At 36.4% G+C, this 15,113-nt stretch overlaps 2 protein-coding genes across 3 annotated transcripts; one reads left to right on the top strand and one right to left on the bottom strand.

Moving 5' to 3' along the window:
* Positions 1 to 1,180: 1,180 nt before the first annotated feature.
* On the bottom strand, positions 1,181 to 11,539 carry LOC122071782 (thioredoxin-like protein YLS8). 2 transcript variants are annotated; one of them, XM_042636188.1, is made up of 3 exons: positions 11,342 to 11,539; positions 11,067 to 11,244; positions 1,181 to 1,722 (listed from the first exon to the last, which is right to left on the bottom strand). In XM_042636188.1, the coding sequence occupies exons 2-3, from the start codon at positions 11,184 to 11,186 to the stop codon at positions 1,414 to 1,416; spliced, it is 429 nt and encodes a 142-aa protein (XP_042492122.1). In that variant the 5' UTR covers positions 11,187 to 11,244; positions 11,342 to 11,539; the 3' UTR covers positions 1,181 to 1,413. The 2 variants fall into 2 exon arrangements, with proteins under 2 accessions (XP_042492122.1, XP_042492123.1); XM_042636189.1 differs by lacking the exon at positions 11,342 to 11,539 and adding an exon at positions 4,225 to 4,303 and having other exon boundaries at positions 11,067 to 11,335.
* Positions 11,540 to 11,552: 13 nt separating this feature from the next.
* Positions 11,553 to 12,387, top strand: LOC122071781 (nicotinamidase 2-like). The gene has a single exon (XM_042636187.1). It carries the CDS (start codon positions 11,553 to 11,555, stop codon positions 12,138 to 12,140), a length of 588 nt encoding a protein of 195 aa, XP_042492121.1. The 3' UTR covers positions 12,141 to 12,387.
* The last annotated feature ends 2,726 nt before the right edge of the window (positions 12,388 to 15,113 follow it).

Consider the following 15,113-nt stretch of genomic DNA (forward strand, 5'->3'; position numbering starts at 1 on the left):
TAGGACCACCCAAGTGTGATAAGCTAATAGGTGATACCAACGTGAACGTGAGATGAGACATCATATAGAAAAGGTGAGAAAGCAGTTCTAAAGAATAGAGAGAGAGAAACACCTTGAATGATAACAAGAATAAAAAAACAACTATTATTGGTATTATTACTATATCATTAAGAAGATGAGGGATAAGAAGGTTGAACCAAGGACCAATTCCAGAGAAGCTATTGTGAGCTTGTTTGATATCCATATGTTTTCTTAGTCTCCTTTTTCAATTGGAATTTGGAACTACTTTTTCTTCAAGCCAAATCATTACTATTGAAATTTCTCACTACCACTAATAAAAAACTTACCTCATGTAAAGAATGCATCTCGTAAACCATTATTAAGAGAAAGCCATTCATTTTTTTCTTTTTAAAAAAAAAAAAACTACTGTTCTTGCCCATAGAATGACTTGTTTCCATTATATGGATTAGGTTTTTTCTTTTTGCACTTGTGAAGAACGAAAAATCTCTTCACCATTATTGATGACTCCTATGTCATGTCAACTCCCACCCCATTGAAAATATACTTTCTTATGGTAATGGAAGGGTCGGATCTCCACGGTAAGGAGATACTCATCTTTTTTTTTTTTGGTGGAAAAGAAATTTATTCAGAAAAAACTTGGGTACAAGATAAGGCATTTTCTAAACATAACTGGGATAGCCAGGAAGTAGATTGAGACCATAACGTCTTACACCGGCTAAACACACCCCTCTTTGCAAGGGTGTCAGCAATGCCATTGGCACTCCTTAAAACATGAGAAAATGAACACATAATGTGGGGTCTGCAGATTTTGTGGATATCTTCAACAGTAGCAAAAATCTCCACCGGACTTTCAGCCACAGGATTGGAAAGGATTGCAATAATTTATAGATTATCCGACTCCAGAATAAATCTGAAATGTCCGTTAGAGATACTCATCTCCATCGATGATAAGAATCGGTCCTTCTATTAATATACACACTTCAACTCTTATTCTTAAGAAGAATGACCAAGTGTGATGGGAAAAAAAAAGTATATGAATAAAGAAAAAGAAAAATTGGAAAAAGATTATCAAATGGATATGCTTTTTTATACCCTGTGACACCCTAACCATGTGAACCCATTACCGGACGAGACCACTGTGATTGATGTAGGGTAATCGTGAGAAATCCTCTCCATGAAAATTGAATAAATAAAAAAAGAAGTGCTTAATGGTTCCAACTAGGTATTTAGTACTCGGTATCAAATACAATGCATTATGAAGCCATATGCTTATGTCTTCAGTGTTCCATCCTGACGGAGATATATACTGAAGTTTGAGTTTCAAAGAGTAAATTTCCTACAGGTACATCCTTATAGTCGGAATGGATAAACAATACAGAAGTACCACAGGGCTCAGTAACGGTATTTCGTTGAGTAGTCTTTGGGTGCAATCACCAGACCACGACCCTTTCGGGCTCCACGATAAACAGTCTCAACAATGTCGATGAACTCCTGCTTGTCCTTTAGAGCCCAGTTGATCTTGTTATTGTTTCCAGTGCCAAGATCAATCATGATATGCTTGTTGCGGAAGAAAAACATGATTGTTGAGGGATCGTAAAGCTCATACATAGTATTGAAATCAGGCACTTCTGTGATGTCCACCAAGTAGATAACAGCAAAATTCTTTATCGTCTCTGCAACGTTAGCCAACACCTCATCCATCTGAAACCCAACAACAGATCATTAAACTTCTGTCAGCAGAACAAATGCTGGCTGAAGGCCTGAGTATGGATTTTCAAAACATACAAGATCAAACAGAAAAAAATAAATCTTATACAATCCAGGTCCAGATCGAGATCCAGATCCCAGCCCAAACTCGACACAGAAAAAACCTTCATCTGGGCAATGAGGATGACATCAACCCAGACACAAGAAGAAAGGCAAGAAATACAATGCATAATATTCATATGAATGTTGAATAGATGGAAATGAGATGGGGAAACTGCACTTCTAATAACAGTACCCAGCCTTATAAACAGATAACCTACAGTCTTGTTAACTAAAAGCCTCAATCCAAAGCATTTTAAACCAATATAAATTGAATAGTATGCTGCTTGTGTATATTTCTTCTACTGCTCATTTTAGCAGATCAAGATTGTATGAACATTTGAATGATGTAAAACATAATTGATAATAGCAGTCCCAGTGCTATCCAGTATGAAAAAAGGTGGTAATAACACAGATCCTTAAAAGAAGATCCAGTTGATTTTGGATAGATGAGATCAAATATCTCCCAGGAAGATTTTGGTATATAAATTTTCCTCCATAGCCATCAATATGTGGGTCCAGATTGTGGTGAACAGTGTCACTAGAGATCGCATTTCAATCTGCTACAAGTCTACAATATCCCATCACCTGTTACTAACTGTACCACCTAGTGCCTTAGAAAGACATAAACATGACAAGAAAGATACAAACATGAGAAGTTCTGGATGTGACCATCCAATCCCATAACAGATTACAAATCTGTATTTTTTTTTTTGGATGAATTAATTTTTTTTAGGATGAATAATTACAAATCTGTTCAGTCATGCATACTTCACAAATCAAACAAACCAACATAAGAGTAACATTAAGTACATCATAAATGATTGCATGAAAAGCAAAATGAGAAAGTTCCCTTGAAGACCAGAGGATCAAAGTCCAACCGATGTGGCTCCAGGGTTCCATAACCCGACTCAGATCGCTTATGGACTCACCCAATTAACAACCCAAATAATAGAAGGGCAACGGCAATCCTGTAATAACCAGAGTTTTCGAAGGTTTAAAATTACAAGTAAAGAAGAAAGAAGAGAGGACCCAGGAGGGATTAGTATTTATTTGTTGGAAGCAATGTGAGACATGGGACTGAATAGAATTATCTAAAAAATAGGGGCAAAAGTGGGAAACAAAATTAGAAATAAAGGTTATCAGAATCGCGGCATGGGGGAAGTCATCTTCTACCTAGAGATGACCCAGGAAGCGGAAGAACCGAGACCATTTGAAGGAGAGAACTGATGGACCAGAAAATCTGCTGCAATCAAATCTGGTGCAAATAGCAGAACCAGATTTGGTTTTGAGTCGATTTCTCACAAAAGGAGAAGATCTAAGACCTGAAACCTAAGGGCTAGGGTCAATTATGGTTTGACTATCTACACCCAAAATATGAACATGAACAGAGGGAAGGTAAGGGAGATCGCTGAACTCTCTCTGAGTCTTAGGTGTTGGTTGTTGCGGGGTTTAGGTAGAGCAGAGAATAACAGAAGATGGGAGAAGCTAAGGGGATGAGAGAAAGATATGCGCAGCTCGCAAAAGCAATTGGTGAAACAAAGTATTAAAATATTCTCACCAACCCACCTTCCACAAGCAATAAAAGTTGACACTTTAACAGAAAACATTTAGTTTTCTTCCCCACGTGAAGTTGAAGAAATATCAATTTCACCACTAATAACATCCAATGCATTATCATATTCATCATTGTCCACCTCAAACTCAACTCCTTCATCATCGATAAGAAAGTCCTACAATTTTGAAAAGGTTCAAGCCAATATCTAGAAATTAACTAATCATCACATAAAAGTAATAGAAAAAAAAAATATTAAGCATTTAGCTCATTTCTCGAGACTCCAGATCTTCCACCCATTCATTTAAAAGAGTTCTAGCATTGTAATTTCCAACTCTAATAGATGATTATTTTTTCTCCACTATCTTTCCCTAAGTCTTACTTTGTAGTGAACATACACCAAGTCATTTAATATATATAGATATATATATATATTGTTTTTGGCTTAGTAATTGCACTTCTTTGTATTTATTTGATTCAAAATACTCCAGACACATTCACAACCATAAAGTGAAAGCTTGATTGAGAACTCTCACAACAATTTGTCAATTCTTGGCATGTAATTCCATGTTGTCCCCACCAAGAAGCTTAACTTTACAACATAATATCAAATATAAGTAATTTCATTGAAGTTAACTAATTATATAATATGAATGAGAGATTAATATATTATCTATGCAATCTTTTATTACCTAGATCGTAAGTACAAGTGGCAATAGCAAGTTGAGTACCTAAGTTCCATAATCACATTTTCTATAACATAGATTGCAATCTAATAATAATACAATATTGATCATTAGTAAATACAAAAACATATATGATTGAAAAGAAAAAATAATTACCCCCATAGACATCGCAACCCTCTTGTCATTCAACAATACTCTTAGCTTTATCCCAATTTAATGGGTCAGCTACATGGATCTGTGCAAAAAGAAAATAAGAGGGAAAAAAAATCAAATAAGAGTAAACTCTAATAATGGGAGCAAAACATTTGCAAATGAAATAAACATTCAGCCAAAAATCTCTACTCCGAATAATATTTTCAACTTCTTTTCCAACAAAATTTACATAACGAAATTCAACCTATCATTGGAGTGAGTCAAACATCTTTCTCAAATTTTTTTTATGATTCATCAAGTTACCCAATGCAATGTAATATGCGGCAAAACTTGTAGAAACAAGGCACATACGATCATTCTTTTCAATGAATTTATTTCTCATAATATTATGAAGTTAATAGTGATTATAAATGAATTTAGTGATTTTTTTTTTCAATGCATGAAGTCTCTTTAAATTTTTTGATATCTTCCAACACTAGATCAATGTAATAAGCGGTACAAGGAGACCAATAGAAAGTTAACTTCTAATCAACTAAAATTTTTTTTGCAACTTCATAACTTGATTGATTATCAGTTACAATTTGAACAATGTGTTTATATCAACACTTAGCATTACCTTGTTGAACAAATTGATCAAATTGACTTAGTTCTTGTAAATTTTAGATCCTTCTAAAAATGATAAGAAATACGCTACAAAATTAATCAATAATTTTTTTATCTTGTCCGTCCAACAATTAGCCATAATTATGCACCCATTTGCTTCCAAGATGCTCTATATTCTATCCATCTCCTTGTTAAGAAACCTTCTCGCAATGTTGTTTCTTGAAAGACGCATCAATTGTTGCCCATAATTTACTATCTTATTTACCATTGCACTAAAATGTGATGAATCAACTGCATTAAATGAAATTATAGCATAGGAGAAGAATCTAGTAATTGTCACAACCATGTTCTCTCTTGCTTCAACTGGATTGACACTTGCCTTTATTTCATTTGTTTGAACTTTTTAGGCATAACTTGTTTGTTTTTTTTAATAATTGTTGGAATCGTTTGTTTCCTTTTTTCTGTTGTTACCATCTCTACTTCCTCTTTTTCATTAAAATCAACTTCTTCTTACAAGACCAAAGACCCAATCTCATTTTCTTTTTCCTCCTTATTGCTTGAAAATACGATTCTAAAAACTTTCTCATCTTTTATGCAACATCATCATCAACCAATTTACATTGAAAAATTTTCCCCTGAAACTCAGCAAAATGATGCTTAAATCTCTTTATCACACCATTAACAATTTTTTCACAAGTTACATTTGACCTTTCTCTCTCAATGTTAAATGTTAGGATTCTAACAACTATATGCCATTATAAAGAAAAGATGTTTGATCCTAGGTGGGATTAGTCCCAACCAATAGATGAGAGAAAAAAATGTCAAATGTAGCTCTTGTAAAAAACAATGTTAAATAGTGGGATAAATAGATAAAAGCATCATTTAGTTGGGATTAATGAGGACGTTTTCCAATGTAAAAGAATCACTGATGATATTACACAAAGATGAAAAAGTTTCTAGAATCGTATTTAAATAATAAAGAGCAAAAAGAAACATAAATTGGTTCTTTGGTCTTGCAAGAAGAAATTGATTCTAGTTAAGAAAAAGAGGTAGAGATGGTAATACTAATAGAAAAAATGAAACAAAGAACTCCCACAATCTAAAGGAAGTAAGAGGAAGCAAACTATGTGTGGAAGCTCAAGTCAAACTGAATCAAACACTAGAAAAAACAAACAAGTTGTGCCTAAGAAGTTCAAGCAAATGAAGATAAAGACAAATGCCATCCAACTGAAGCAAGAGGAACATGGATATGGCAATTTCTAGATTCCTCTATAATGCTACAATTCCATTTAATGCAGTTGATTTACCATATATCAGTGCAATAGTGAATAAAATAACAAGGATTGAGGTGTCCTTCACCAAATGACATTGCAGGTAGGCTTCTTAAGAAGGAAATGGACACAACTGATGAATACTTAAAAGAATATGGAGCATCCTGAAAGCAAACAAGGTGCATAATTATGGCTGATGGTTGGACTGACAAGTCAAATAAATCATTGATTAATTTTCTACTATATTTTCCATATGGAATGTATTTCTTATCATCTCTATAAAGATCTGGAATTTATAACAAGATCAATTTGACTAATTTGTTTGACAATGTGGAACTAAGTGTTGGTGCGAAAAATGTTGTCTAAATTGTAACTAACAACGAATCAAGTTATAAAACTACGAAAAATATTTTAACTGACGAGAAGAATATTATACTCTATTAGGCCCCTTGAACTGCCCATTGCATTGATCTAATGTAGGAAGACATTACAAAACTTAAAAAAATAGTTTTATGCATTGAGAAAGGTAGAAAGATCACTAAATTGATTTATAATCAATACCAAGTTCTTAGTGTGATGAGAAATAAATTCATTAAAAAGAAAGATCTTATGTGGACTGCATCTACAAGGTTTGCCACACATTACATTACATTGGGTAGCTTGATGAATTATAGAAGAAATTTGAGAATGATGTTTAACTCACTTTAATGATTGGTTAAATTCTTGTTATGCAAAGTTGGTTGTCAGAAAAGTGGTGGAGAAGATTATTTGAAGTATGACTTTTTGGAGGAATGTTTATTTCATTTGCAAATGGTTTGCTCCCATAGTTAGAGTGTTGAAATTAGTTGATGAAAATCATAAACCCACTCTTCCATTTGTATATGCTGAGATGGGAAAAAAGCATTTTATAAAACTTCTGAGTATGTGGTGATGATTTAGAATAAAGGGAAATTGTGAAGTCAATTATTCTCATTCATTGGAATGATCAATTTCATCATCCTCCAATAGAGAAGCATTTCTTAAGCCTAAGATATCGTTATCCAAATGACTTTATAGTGGCATCGCATATCAAACATGGCCTTAATGATATAATTTATTTTGGAGCCAAGTACTGAGAAAAGGATGTTGCAGCATCTCTTGTGGTAACTTTTTTCATTTTTAGATTGTAGATATTATTATGCACATTTTTTGTATCCACTATCCACTAACCACTAATATTGTATTATTATTAGATTGCAAGCTATGTTACAAGAAAATGTGATTATGGAACTCAACTTGCTAGTGCCACTCTTTCTACTTATAGTCTAGGAAATAAATTATTGTATAGATGAAAACATTTAAATCTCTGATTCATGTTACATAATTAATTATTAAAATTTAAATTACTCATATTTGTTATTTATGCTGTAAATTTAAGCTTTTTGGAAAAGAACATGGAGTTACATGCCCTGAATTGACACAAATTGCTATGAAAGTTCCAAGTCAAACTTGCACTTCTTCTGGTTGTAATTGTAACTGGAGTACTTTGGTCAAATATATACAAAGAAACGCAATAGACTAAGCCAAAAAGGGTTATGATTTGGTATATATTCACTACAACGCAAGGCAAAGGAAAAAACAGTCGAGGAAAAGTAATCCTTCAATAGCTTTGGAAAATTCAATGCTCGAATTTCCCTTAAATGAATGATGGAAAGACCGGAGTCTAGAAAAACATGAGGTAAATGTTTCATTAATTTTTAGATATTGACTTGAACTATTTGGAAATTGTAGAACTTTCTTATTAATGATATGGAAGAAGAATGAGTTGTGCTTGAGGTGGACAATTAAGAAGTTGATGCTTATGCATTGGATGCTATTGGTGATGAAGTTGATGTTCCTTCAACCTCAAGTGGAGAAAAAGTGTTGATGTTTCCTGTTAAAGTGTTAAACTGTCATTGCTTATGTAATGTGTGGGTTTGAGGAGACCATTTTAATACTTTAAAAAAAAAAATATTTTGACTCTTTTTATGTCCCTCGACTCCTCATGGACCGAAACTTGGGAGGACATTGTAACAACTAACCCTTATACAAATCATATGGGGTCGGCTACACGGATCCATACTCTCCAATCAGCTCTATTAGAAGGCATACTTGATACAAGGCCTAAGCTATGGATGTCTTTCCTCACCACTCCTCTTAAGGTCATTTTGATTCTTCCTCTTGACACTTTTAGTTCCTTCAATCTGAGTCAAATCTCTCCTCCGTATTGGAGCATCCAAAGGCCTCCATAGAACATGGCCCTACTAACTCAAATGACTTTCTCATAGCTTATAAAGTATTGGAGCTACTCTTAAATCAATTTTAATATGATCATTCCTTACTTTATCCTTCCCAGTTTTGCCACTCCATCTCAACATCCTCATCTCTGCTACATTGAGTTTATCTATATGATGTTTTTTAACTCCACAACATTCTGTACCATAGATCACAACTATCCCACAATTTTTTATTAAATTTTGAAAGAAATACGTGGATTATACAATACTCTAGACACACCACTACATTTGATCCATCATATTTCAATTCTATGCGAAACATCATCCCTTATATGACCTTCTTTATTTATAATTGAAAAAGATACCTTAAATAATCACTTAAGGGAACTTCCCTCATCAATTTTTACCTCCTTATTATACGTATTAGTGTAACTTTAGTTACACCATAAACTCTGTCTTCGTTCTACTTATCTTAAAACCTTTTGTTACCAAGGTTGATCTCCACAATTCTAACTTGGCATTAATCAATCCATGCTTTTGTTGCATTCACCAAAACAATATCATCAACAAAAAGCATACACCGAGGAACCTCATCTTGAATGTCTCTGGTTAAATCACTTAAATCATCCATTATTCTGAAATTACAATTGGGCTCTTATTTGGCCAAAAAAATTAAGAAACCCAAAGAAGGGCTCACATTCTTTACTACTAAGGTTTCGCAGGAAGGCTGCCAGCCATTTGCGAAGGAGCAAGTTCAAATGGTCATAAGGAATCTGCAACCTCAATTTTGCTCACCACTTCAGTAAATTTCTTCGAAGCAAGGACTCAAAGTGAGGATGCAATCCATACTGATACTCTACCAAGGCAAGGGATCAAGACAAAGTTAAGAAACCCTACCAAGTTGTGTGGTGAGGTTAACAATTGAACCCCAAGCCAGAAGGCCGGCCAATGCCATGATCGAGCTAGCACACAACTATTGCAACCACATGAAAGGAGGAAGTTCAATGACCTCTTCATGCCTTTATGCACGGTTCTCAACAAGCTTTTGAAGGAAGGAATGTTTACTAAATTACCGATTTTTTGATTTTAGCAAAACCATAGAATGGGTGCTGCTTTGGCAAAAAATGGTTTGTTTTACTCATCTTATATGAATTACTTCTTTCCTTCTTTCTTTTTTTTGGGGGGGGGGGGGGGGTGTGGGGGGTTTCCACCTGAAAGCACTTATAATAGCACACAAACAGAAGGTCTTGTGTGCAATCAAATCACAACTGGAAGAACTTCTCCACCCACACTGAAGGTGTGACCAGAAAAGGCACCCTTCCTTCACTGGGTTGCAGGTCAGAAGACCAAGGGAGAGAAGTTGAGTTGGACAAATTTGCATGGATTTGTCTTGTGGTCTGGTATTGCTCCAATCACTCTGTTGCTATGGAAAAATGTAAGGATCTTGACCTCTGCTGTTTGTTTAGTATCAAATTTCTACACGTAACCTTGATAAGAAACAAAAAATACGGAAAGAGAAGAGATAAAAGAGAGAGAGAGACAGAAATTATGAGGTTCCAACATATTTACAGAAGGGGTTTAAATGTCTGTATCTCCGGTGTAAAAAACAAATAAATTTCCTAATTTCTCTTAACACTCATACTTGACCCTCTCTTGAAGAAAAATGAACTTTTAAAAATAGATTCTCCTATATAGTCTTTTTTATTCAGCATAGACTCATTGAAAAGTAGAAAATAAATTTACTTAACCAAAAAAAAAAAAAAACTTTCCAAACAACTTATCCAACTAAACAAAAGAAAAATAGAAACTAAACTTTCCGAAGACAACCTTCCAAACTGGACACAGTTATCCTTCACCCACAGACGACAGCTATCACTGCACTTGGTTTGAACTCTGGGAACTGTGTAGGCATTTCAGAACTCCAACAAACAAGGAGAGGGGCAAGGCAACTATGACCACCGATCGGTGGGTGTTCTCTTCACCTACAGTAAATGAAAATTTTTGGTTCCCTAACTAAGCAACTTATCCAACAAGGGGCCACAAATTAATCTCCCAAAACAAAAGAAAAACTCTTAATCCTCGTTAACAGCCCATACATGGACCTCTATTTTGGCTCATAACATATAATACCACAAAATAACACGCCCACCACATGTATATCAAAACATTAGGAAACTATACGTACCCGAAAAACCGTATCGGTTAATAGGTAGAACCAATAGATTGAAAAGTCACCCTACTAATGAACCAATTGACAATCAATGAACTAACTTACTTCCAATAATCTTTCAAAATAAAGAACCAAATTCAGAAAGCACCAATGAATGAGACTGCTTAAAAAATCACCAATAAAACACAAAGAACACCAAACAATATATTGTCTCATTGACAGCAGTACAGGATAACCGTAGCCCTCCCAATCATTGAGGTAACCAAGAGATTCTATTGAAATTAAGGGGATTCAAGTATATAGCAAATTTCCTTACCAAGAATTAAAGCATATCACAAATTCCTGACCTAGGGAACACCTATTGAGAAATTTCAGAAGGAATAACAAAAATTATGATATCAGCTAGAGTTCCATCATAGCTAAAGGATTACGAACAAATTAGACCTTGCCAAAACACGAAATCGGATAAATTAAAGGGAAAAAAAAAAAGAACCAGGAATATATTCAAACGAATTAAGAACAAAAGATAAAAGAGAGCGAGAGTACCTGCATGCAAGTTTCGTCCCAGTCATGGCCGAATCGAATGATGACGAGTCGTTCCTCCTCGGCGAGGATAGCCTGATCGACAGCCCATCCCGAGTGCAAGTGAGGCAGAAGATACGACATCTCTCTCTCTTTCGCTCTCACCTCCGAAGAAGAAACCCTACAATCACAAACTTGAAAGCTGGAGCAGAAAGAAGAAGAAGAAGCTGCGGGTAATCACTCCAGTAGTTCTCTGGAGACACTGTGGATTCCTTCAAATTAACGTATCAGATGCTTACTTTTATTCTCTGATTGGATAATGAGAAAAGGCCATAAAGGAAATCGGAAGAAGCATCCGGAAGTGACTGGAAGGAGTCAAGGGTGTTCTTGTAAATTGTTACACGTTGAGGGGGTAAATCCGTAATTAAGCTCTAGACTTCGCTTCTCTTAACTGGGTCGACTGATCTTCCTCACTCTTCTTCCACACACCCAACCTTCACCTGCTCAACCATGGCGGATTCGTACGAGAAATTCGAGACCAGGAAGAGGAATCCAGATCCAAAAACCGCAGTTCTCCTAGTAATCGACATGCAGAACTACTTCGCATCAATGGCGAAACCAATCGTCCCAGCGATCAACACCACAATCGATCTCTGCCGTAACCTCTCGATCCCAATAATCTTTACGCGACACAACCACAAGTCCCCCTCCGACTACGGAATGCTAGGAGAATGGTGGAACAACGATCTGATCGTGGACGGAACACCCGAGGCAGAGCTGATGCCGGAGCTCAACCGGAAGAGCGGCGATAAAGTTGTTGAAAAGAACACTTACAGTGGCTTCAGAGGGACTGGATTGGAGGAGTATTTGGTGGAGAGAGGGATAAAGGAGGTTATAATAACAGGGGTTATGACAAATTTGTGCTGTGAAACGACGGCGAGGGAGGCGTTCGTGAGGGGGTTTAGGGTTTTCTTTTCGACGGATGCGACTGCGACTTCGGCGAGGGAGTTGCATGTGGCGACGCTCAGGAATATGGCTTATGGGTTTGCTTATTTGGTTGATTGTAAGAGGCTTAAGGAGGGTTTCTCTGAGAAGTGATGAGCAATTGAGGTGAATAAGAGATCTTGGCGTCGCTCTTTTGGGGGTTTTGAGGGCTTGAGCCAGGAGAGTACAGAGAAAGAAAGAGAGAGAGAGAAAGCTTTTGAGTCCATCTGTAAACTGTAATCTGTGCTGTAGCTAAGGTAATGTGAAAACTGTGTTCATAAATTTTCCTCTTTTTCTGTTTTTGCGTTTTTAACAATGAGCATATCACATAGGATTTGGATCCTCTGATTTTACCCTCCAACCTCTCATGTACACGAAGTTTTTCAGTAGTTGATATATAACCATTTGCGTGTAATCGATAAATAACCACTTGCATGCATGTGAGAGATTGAAGAATCTTGGTGGAAGATTTGTTGGAGAGGATCCCAATCTAATTATATTTTCTCTTTTTTCTGATTTAATATTCAACAGAATGGTAAACTTTTTGAGAGGAGAAGAAGAGGAAGAACCTGAAGTGTACGTACAACAGGGCGGAACAATTGGAGGGGGAAATCTGGTTTTGGAGGACGTCTGCAAGTAGGGGGAGAAGGTTTAGGTGTAACCTTGTTGTTCCCATACTTGACAGAGAAAAAATATTTGAATTCATCACTGAGGGGACCTACAGAAATATCTCCTGATTCATAGCGTTCTCGTAGAAGCTGTTGGGAAGACTTTCGTCTAAAAGAACGTCACGGAGGGGTGTCATCTTCAGAATCTTATAGACAAGCATCATAGTCACAAAGGTCAAAATATTTATGACCTGTAACAGGATCTTGGAAGAAATAGATTGGGTCACCCTTTGAATCAAAAGATTTGATAGGAATTTTTTTTGGGATCATACCAAAAGAGATTGGAAAAGGAGAAGGACGGGTTTGAGGTCTAGGAGGAAGAAACCGGATTTTGACTTCACCATTGGGGTGTCTAATATATTCTGGATTTATAGATTGGACTGATTCTAGAAGGGCTTGTGGCTGGGAAGTAGAGACCTGTTGTTCATAGGCTGTGACCCAAGAAGAAGGAAGGAGACGAAGAAGTTCATCTTGTGAAATTTGTCGTGGGACATAGGTACAGCAAGGGACTTTATTAGAGTCCATTGTTATGAACAGAGCATCTTCTGAATGGGCAGTAAGAAGATCAAAAGCATGATTCTACAATCAATAGGCCATCTGGTAATATAAAGTAGCAGCCTGAGCCAATGGATTCTGAGGAACACCAGTAATTTGGATATGGAATTTAAGGGCAGAGGAAAGAAGAGGATATGACAGTGGAATGTTAAAGTCAGGATACAGAGTTAAAAACACTGTTCCTGCGTTCAAGGTTATCTGAACAGTAGTGATCACGGCATGTTGATACCACAAAAATCGACTGTCAAGAAGGGCTATGCGAGAAACCACTGGAAGTCCTTTCCTACCATGGAAGGAGAGAGCAAACTTGATAGCACCAAGATGAAGGTGAGTATAACCTTGTTGGATCCACTGAGGGATTAAGTCTAAAGGTATCTCAAGGGTGAAGAGTTGTTCCTTTTCAGTAGCAGGGACCTGAAATTGATCAAAGTGAGAAGCTTGAACCAATTCTTTCAGATGTGGAGTTTTCTTAGGCTTAATAAGTGTTGTCAACTTGAAAGGAGTTGGGGTCTTTGGGAAGACAATATATGGATTTAGAAGTGGCGTAGGGGTGGTAGGAATAACCTGATCATCAAGGACATAAGAAAGTTCGTATAGGTAATCCAAAGAAGAGGAAGAAGAAGAACGAGAGGACGAAGAACGTCTTGGGGAAAAAAAAAGGGGAGAAGAAGGTGAGGCCATGGAAATTCAATGGGGGAAATGGGCATACTCCAGATCTAAACCATCACCACTCATCGGAGAAACTGAGTTAGGTGAGGACACAGCTAGTCGAGGCCGATCAAGAACCCCCCTGATCATAGTACTTAGCTGCAGAGCAACCCGAGCCAAAAAGGGCACTGAATGTCATCCTTAGCCTGAAAGCCCACCACGCTCAAGGGTCTTTTTCTGCCAAAAGGAACCATAAGCAGGGATTACTTGCAAAAGGGCATGGCCTAGACTGTATCCTTATTTAGAATAGGTTCAATCCGAACGAGAGGGACGGCCAGAGGAGGAAATTAGTTGAGAAAGAAAATAGAACTGGCTTTGATACCATGTTGAAGCATTCAATTAACTAGCTACTCACAATTAGTCCAAATGACAATATTATCGACACCTATTGTCCTTTTGCATTTTGCAATCTCATAAGCATTCCCCTTGCCTTGACTTCCTATGCATTACATGGATACCTAAATTCTATACAACCAGCAATAATATTTTGGAAAAATTATATGATTACCTATTATTGGGTTTGTCTTTACATAAATACCCATGTTATGTTTCACTCAACAGATTTATACAAAATAAGTTTCCATATTACAAATATATCCAAAACAATGTTTCCATATACGTTGTCTTTTGTATTCCTACTAATTGGACACTTTTACCCCTGACAAACTCATTCACCTCCTACCTCCTACCTCCTCTCTCCTCTCTCCTCTCTCCTCTCTCCTTCACTACTGTACTCCTTTCTTCGATGAGTCGACGTCAAAATGAAGAATGCCGCCAGATTTATAGGGCACTGCGACCAAAATTGATGAAAAGTTAAAAGAAGATAGAGGATGTGGAGATTGTTCAACTAAATTAGTTCTTTCTTGTTAGGAGCTCACCGATTTCCTCTTTTTTTCTTTTCCTTTAGTTTTCTGAATTAATTGAGAAAAATAGAGGAGTGAAATGAGGAAACGATGATTTTTTTCCAAGATGTGTTATAGTTATGATCACCACCATATCTGCTAAAGCTCAAAACCCAGAGGGATTTGATTTTGGTTGCCAAACATTATACCCAAATCTCTGAGAATGAACACAAGAGCACATCATCGACCCAACAAACCAGATATACAAACCAAGAAACAGAGTGTAGAAGAAAAAGAAAAAAGGGGGAGGGGGA

This window comes from Macadamia integrifolia, unplaced genomic scaffold (assembly GCF_013358625.1).
Source record: "Macadamia integrifolia cultivar HAES 741 unplaced genomic scaffold, SCU_Mint_v3 scaffold_94A, whole genome shotgun sequence".
NCBI classification, from domain to species: domain Eukaryota; kingdom Viridiplantae; phylum Streptophyta; class Magnoliopsida; order Proteales; family Proteaceae; genus Macadamia; species Macadamia integrifolia.

Coding starts and splice junctions, on each gene's coding strand:
- LOC122071782 (XM_042636188.1), bottom strand. CDS start 11,186: ATGTCGTATCTTCTGCCTCACTTGCACTCGGGATGGGCTGTCGATCAG. Junction 1,723..11,066: donor GGGACGAAACTTGCATGCAG/GTACTCTCGCTC, acceptor GTTGGGTTTCAG/ATGGATGAGGTGTTGGCTAA.
- LOC122071781 (XM_042636187.1), top strand. CDS start 11,553: ATGGCGGATTCGTACGAGAAATTCGAGACCAGGAAGAGGAATCCAGAT.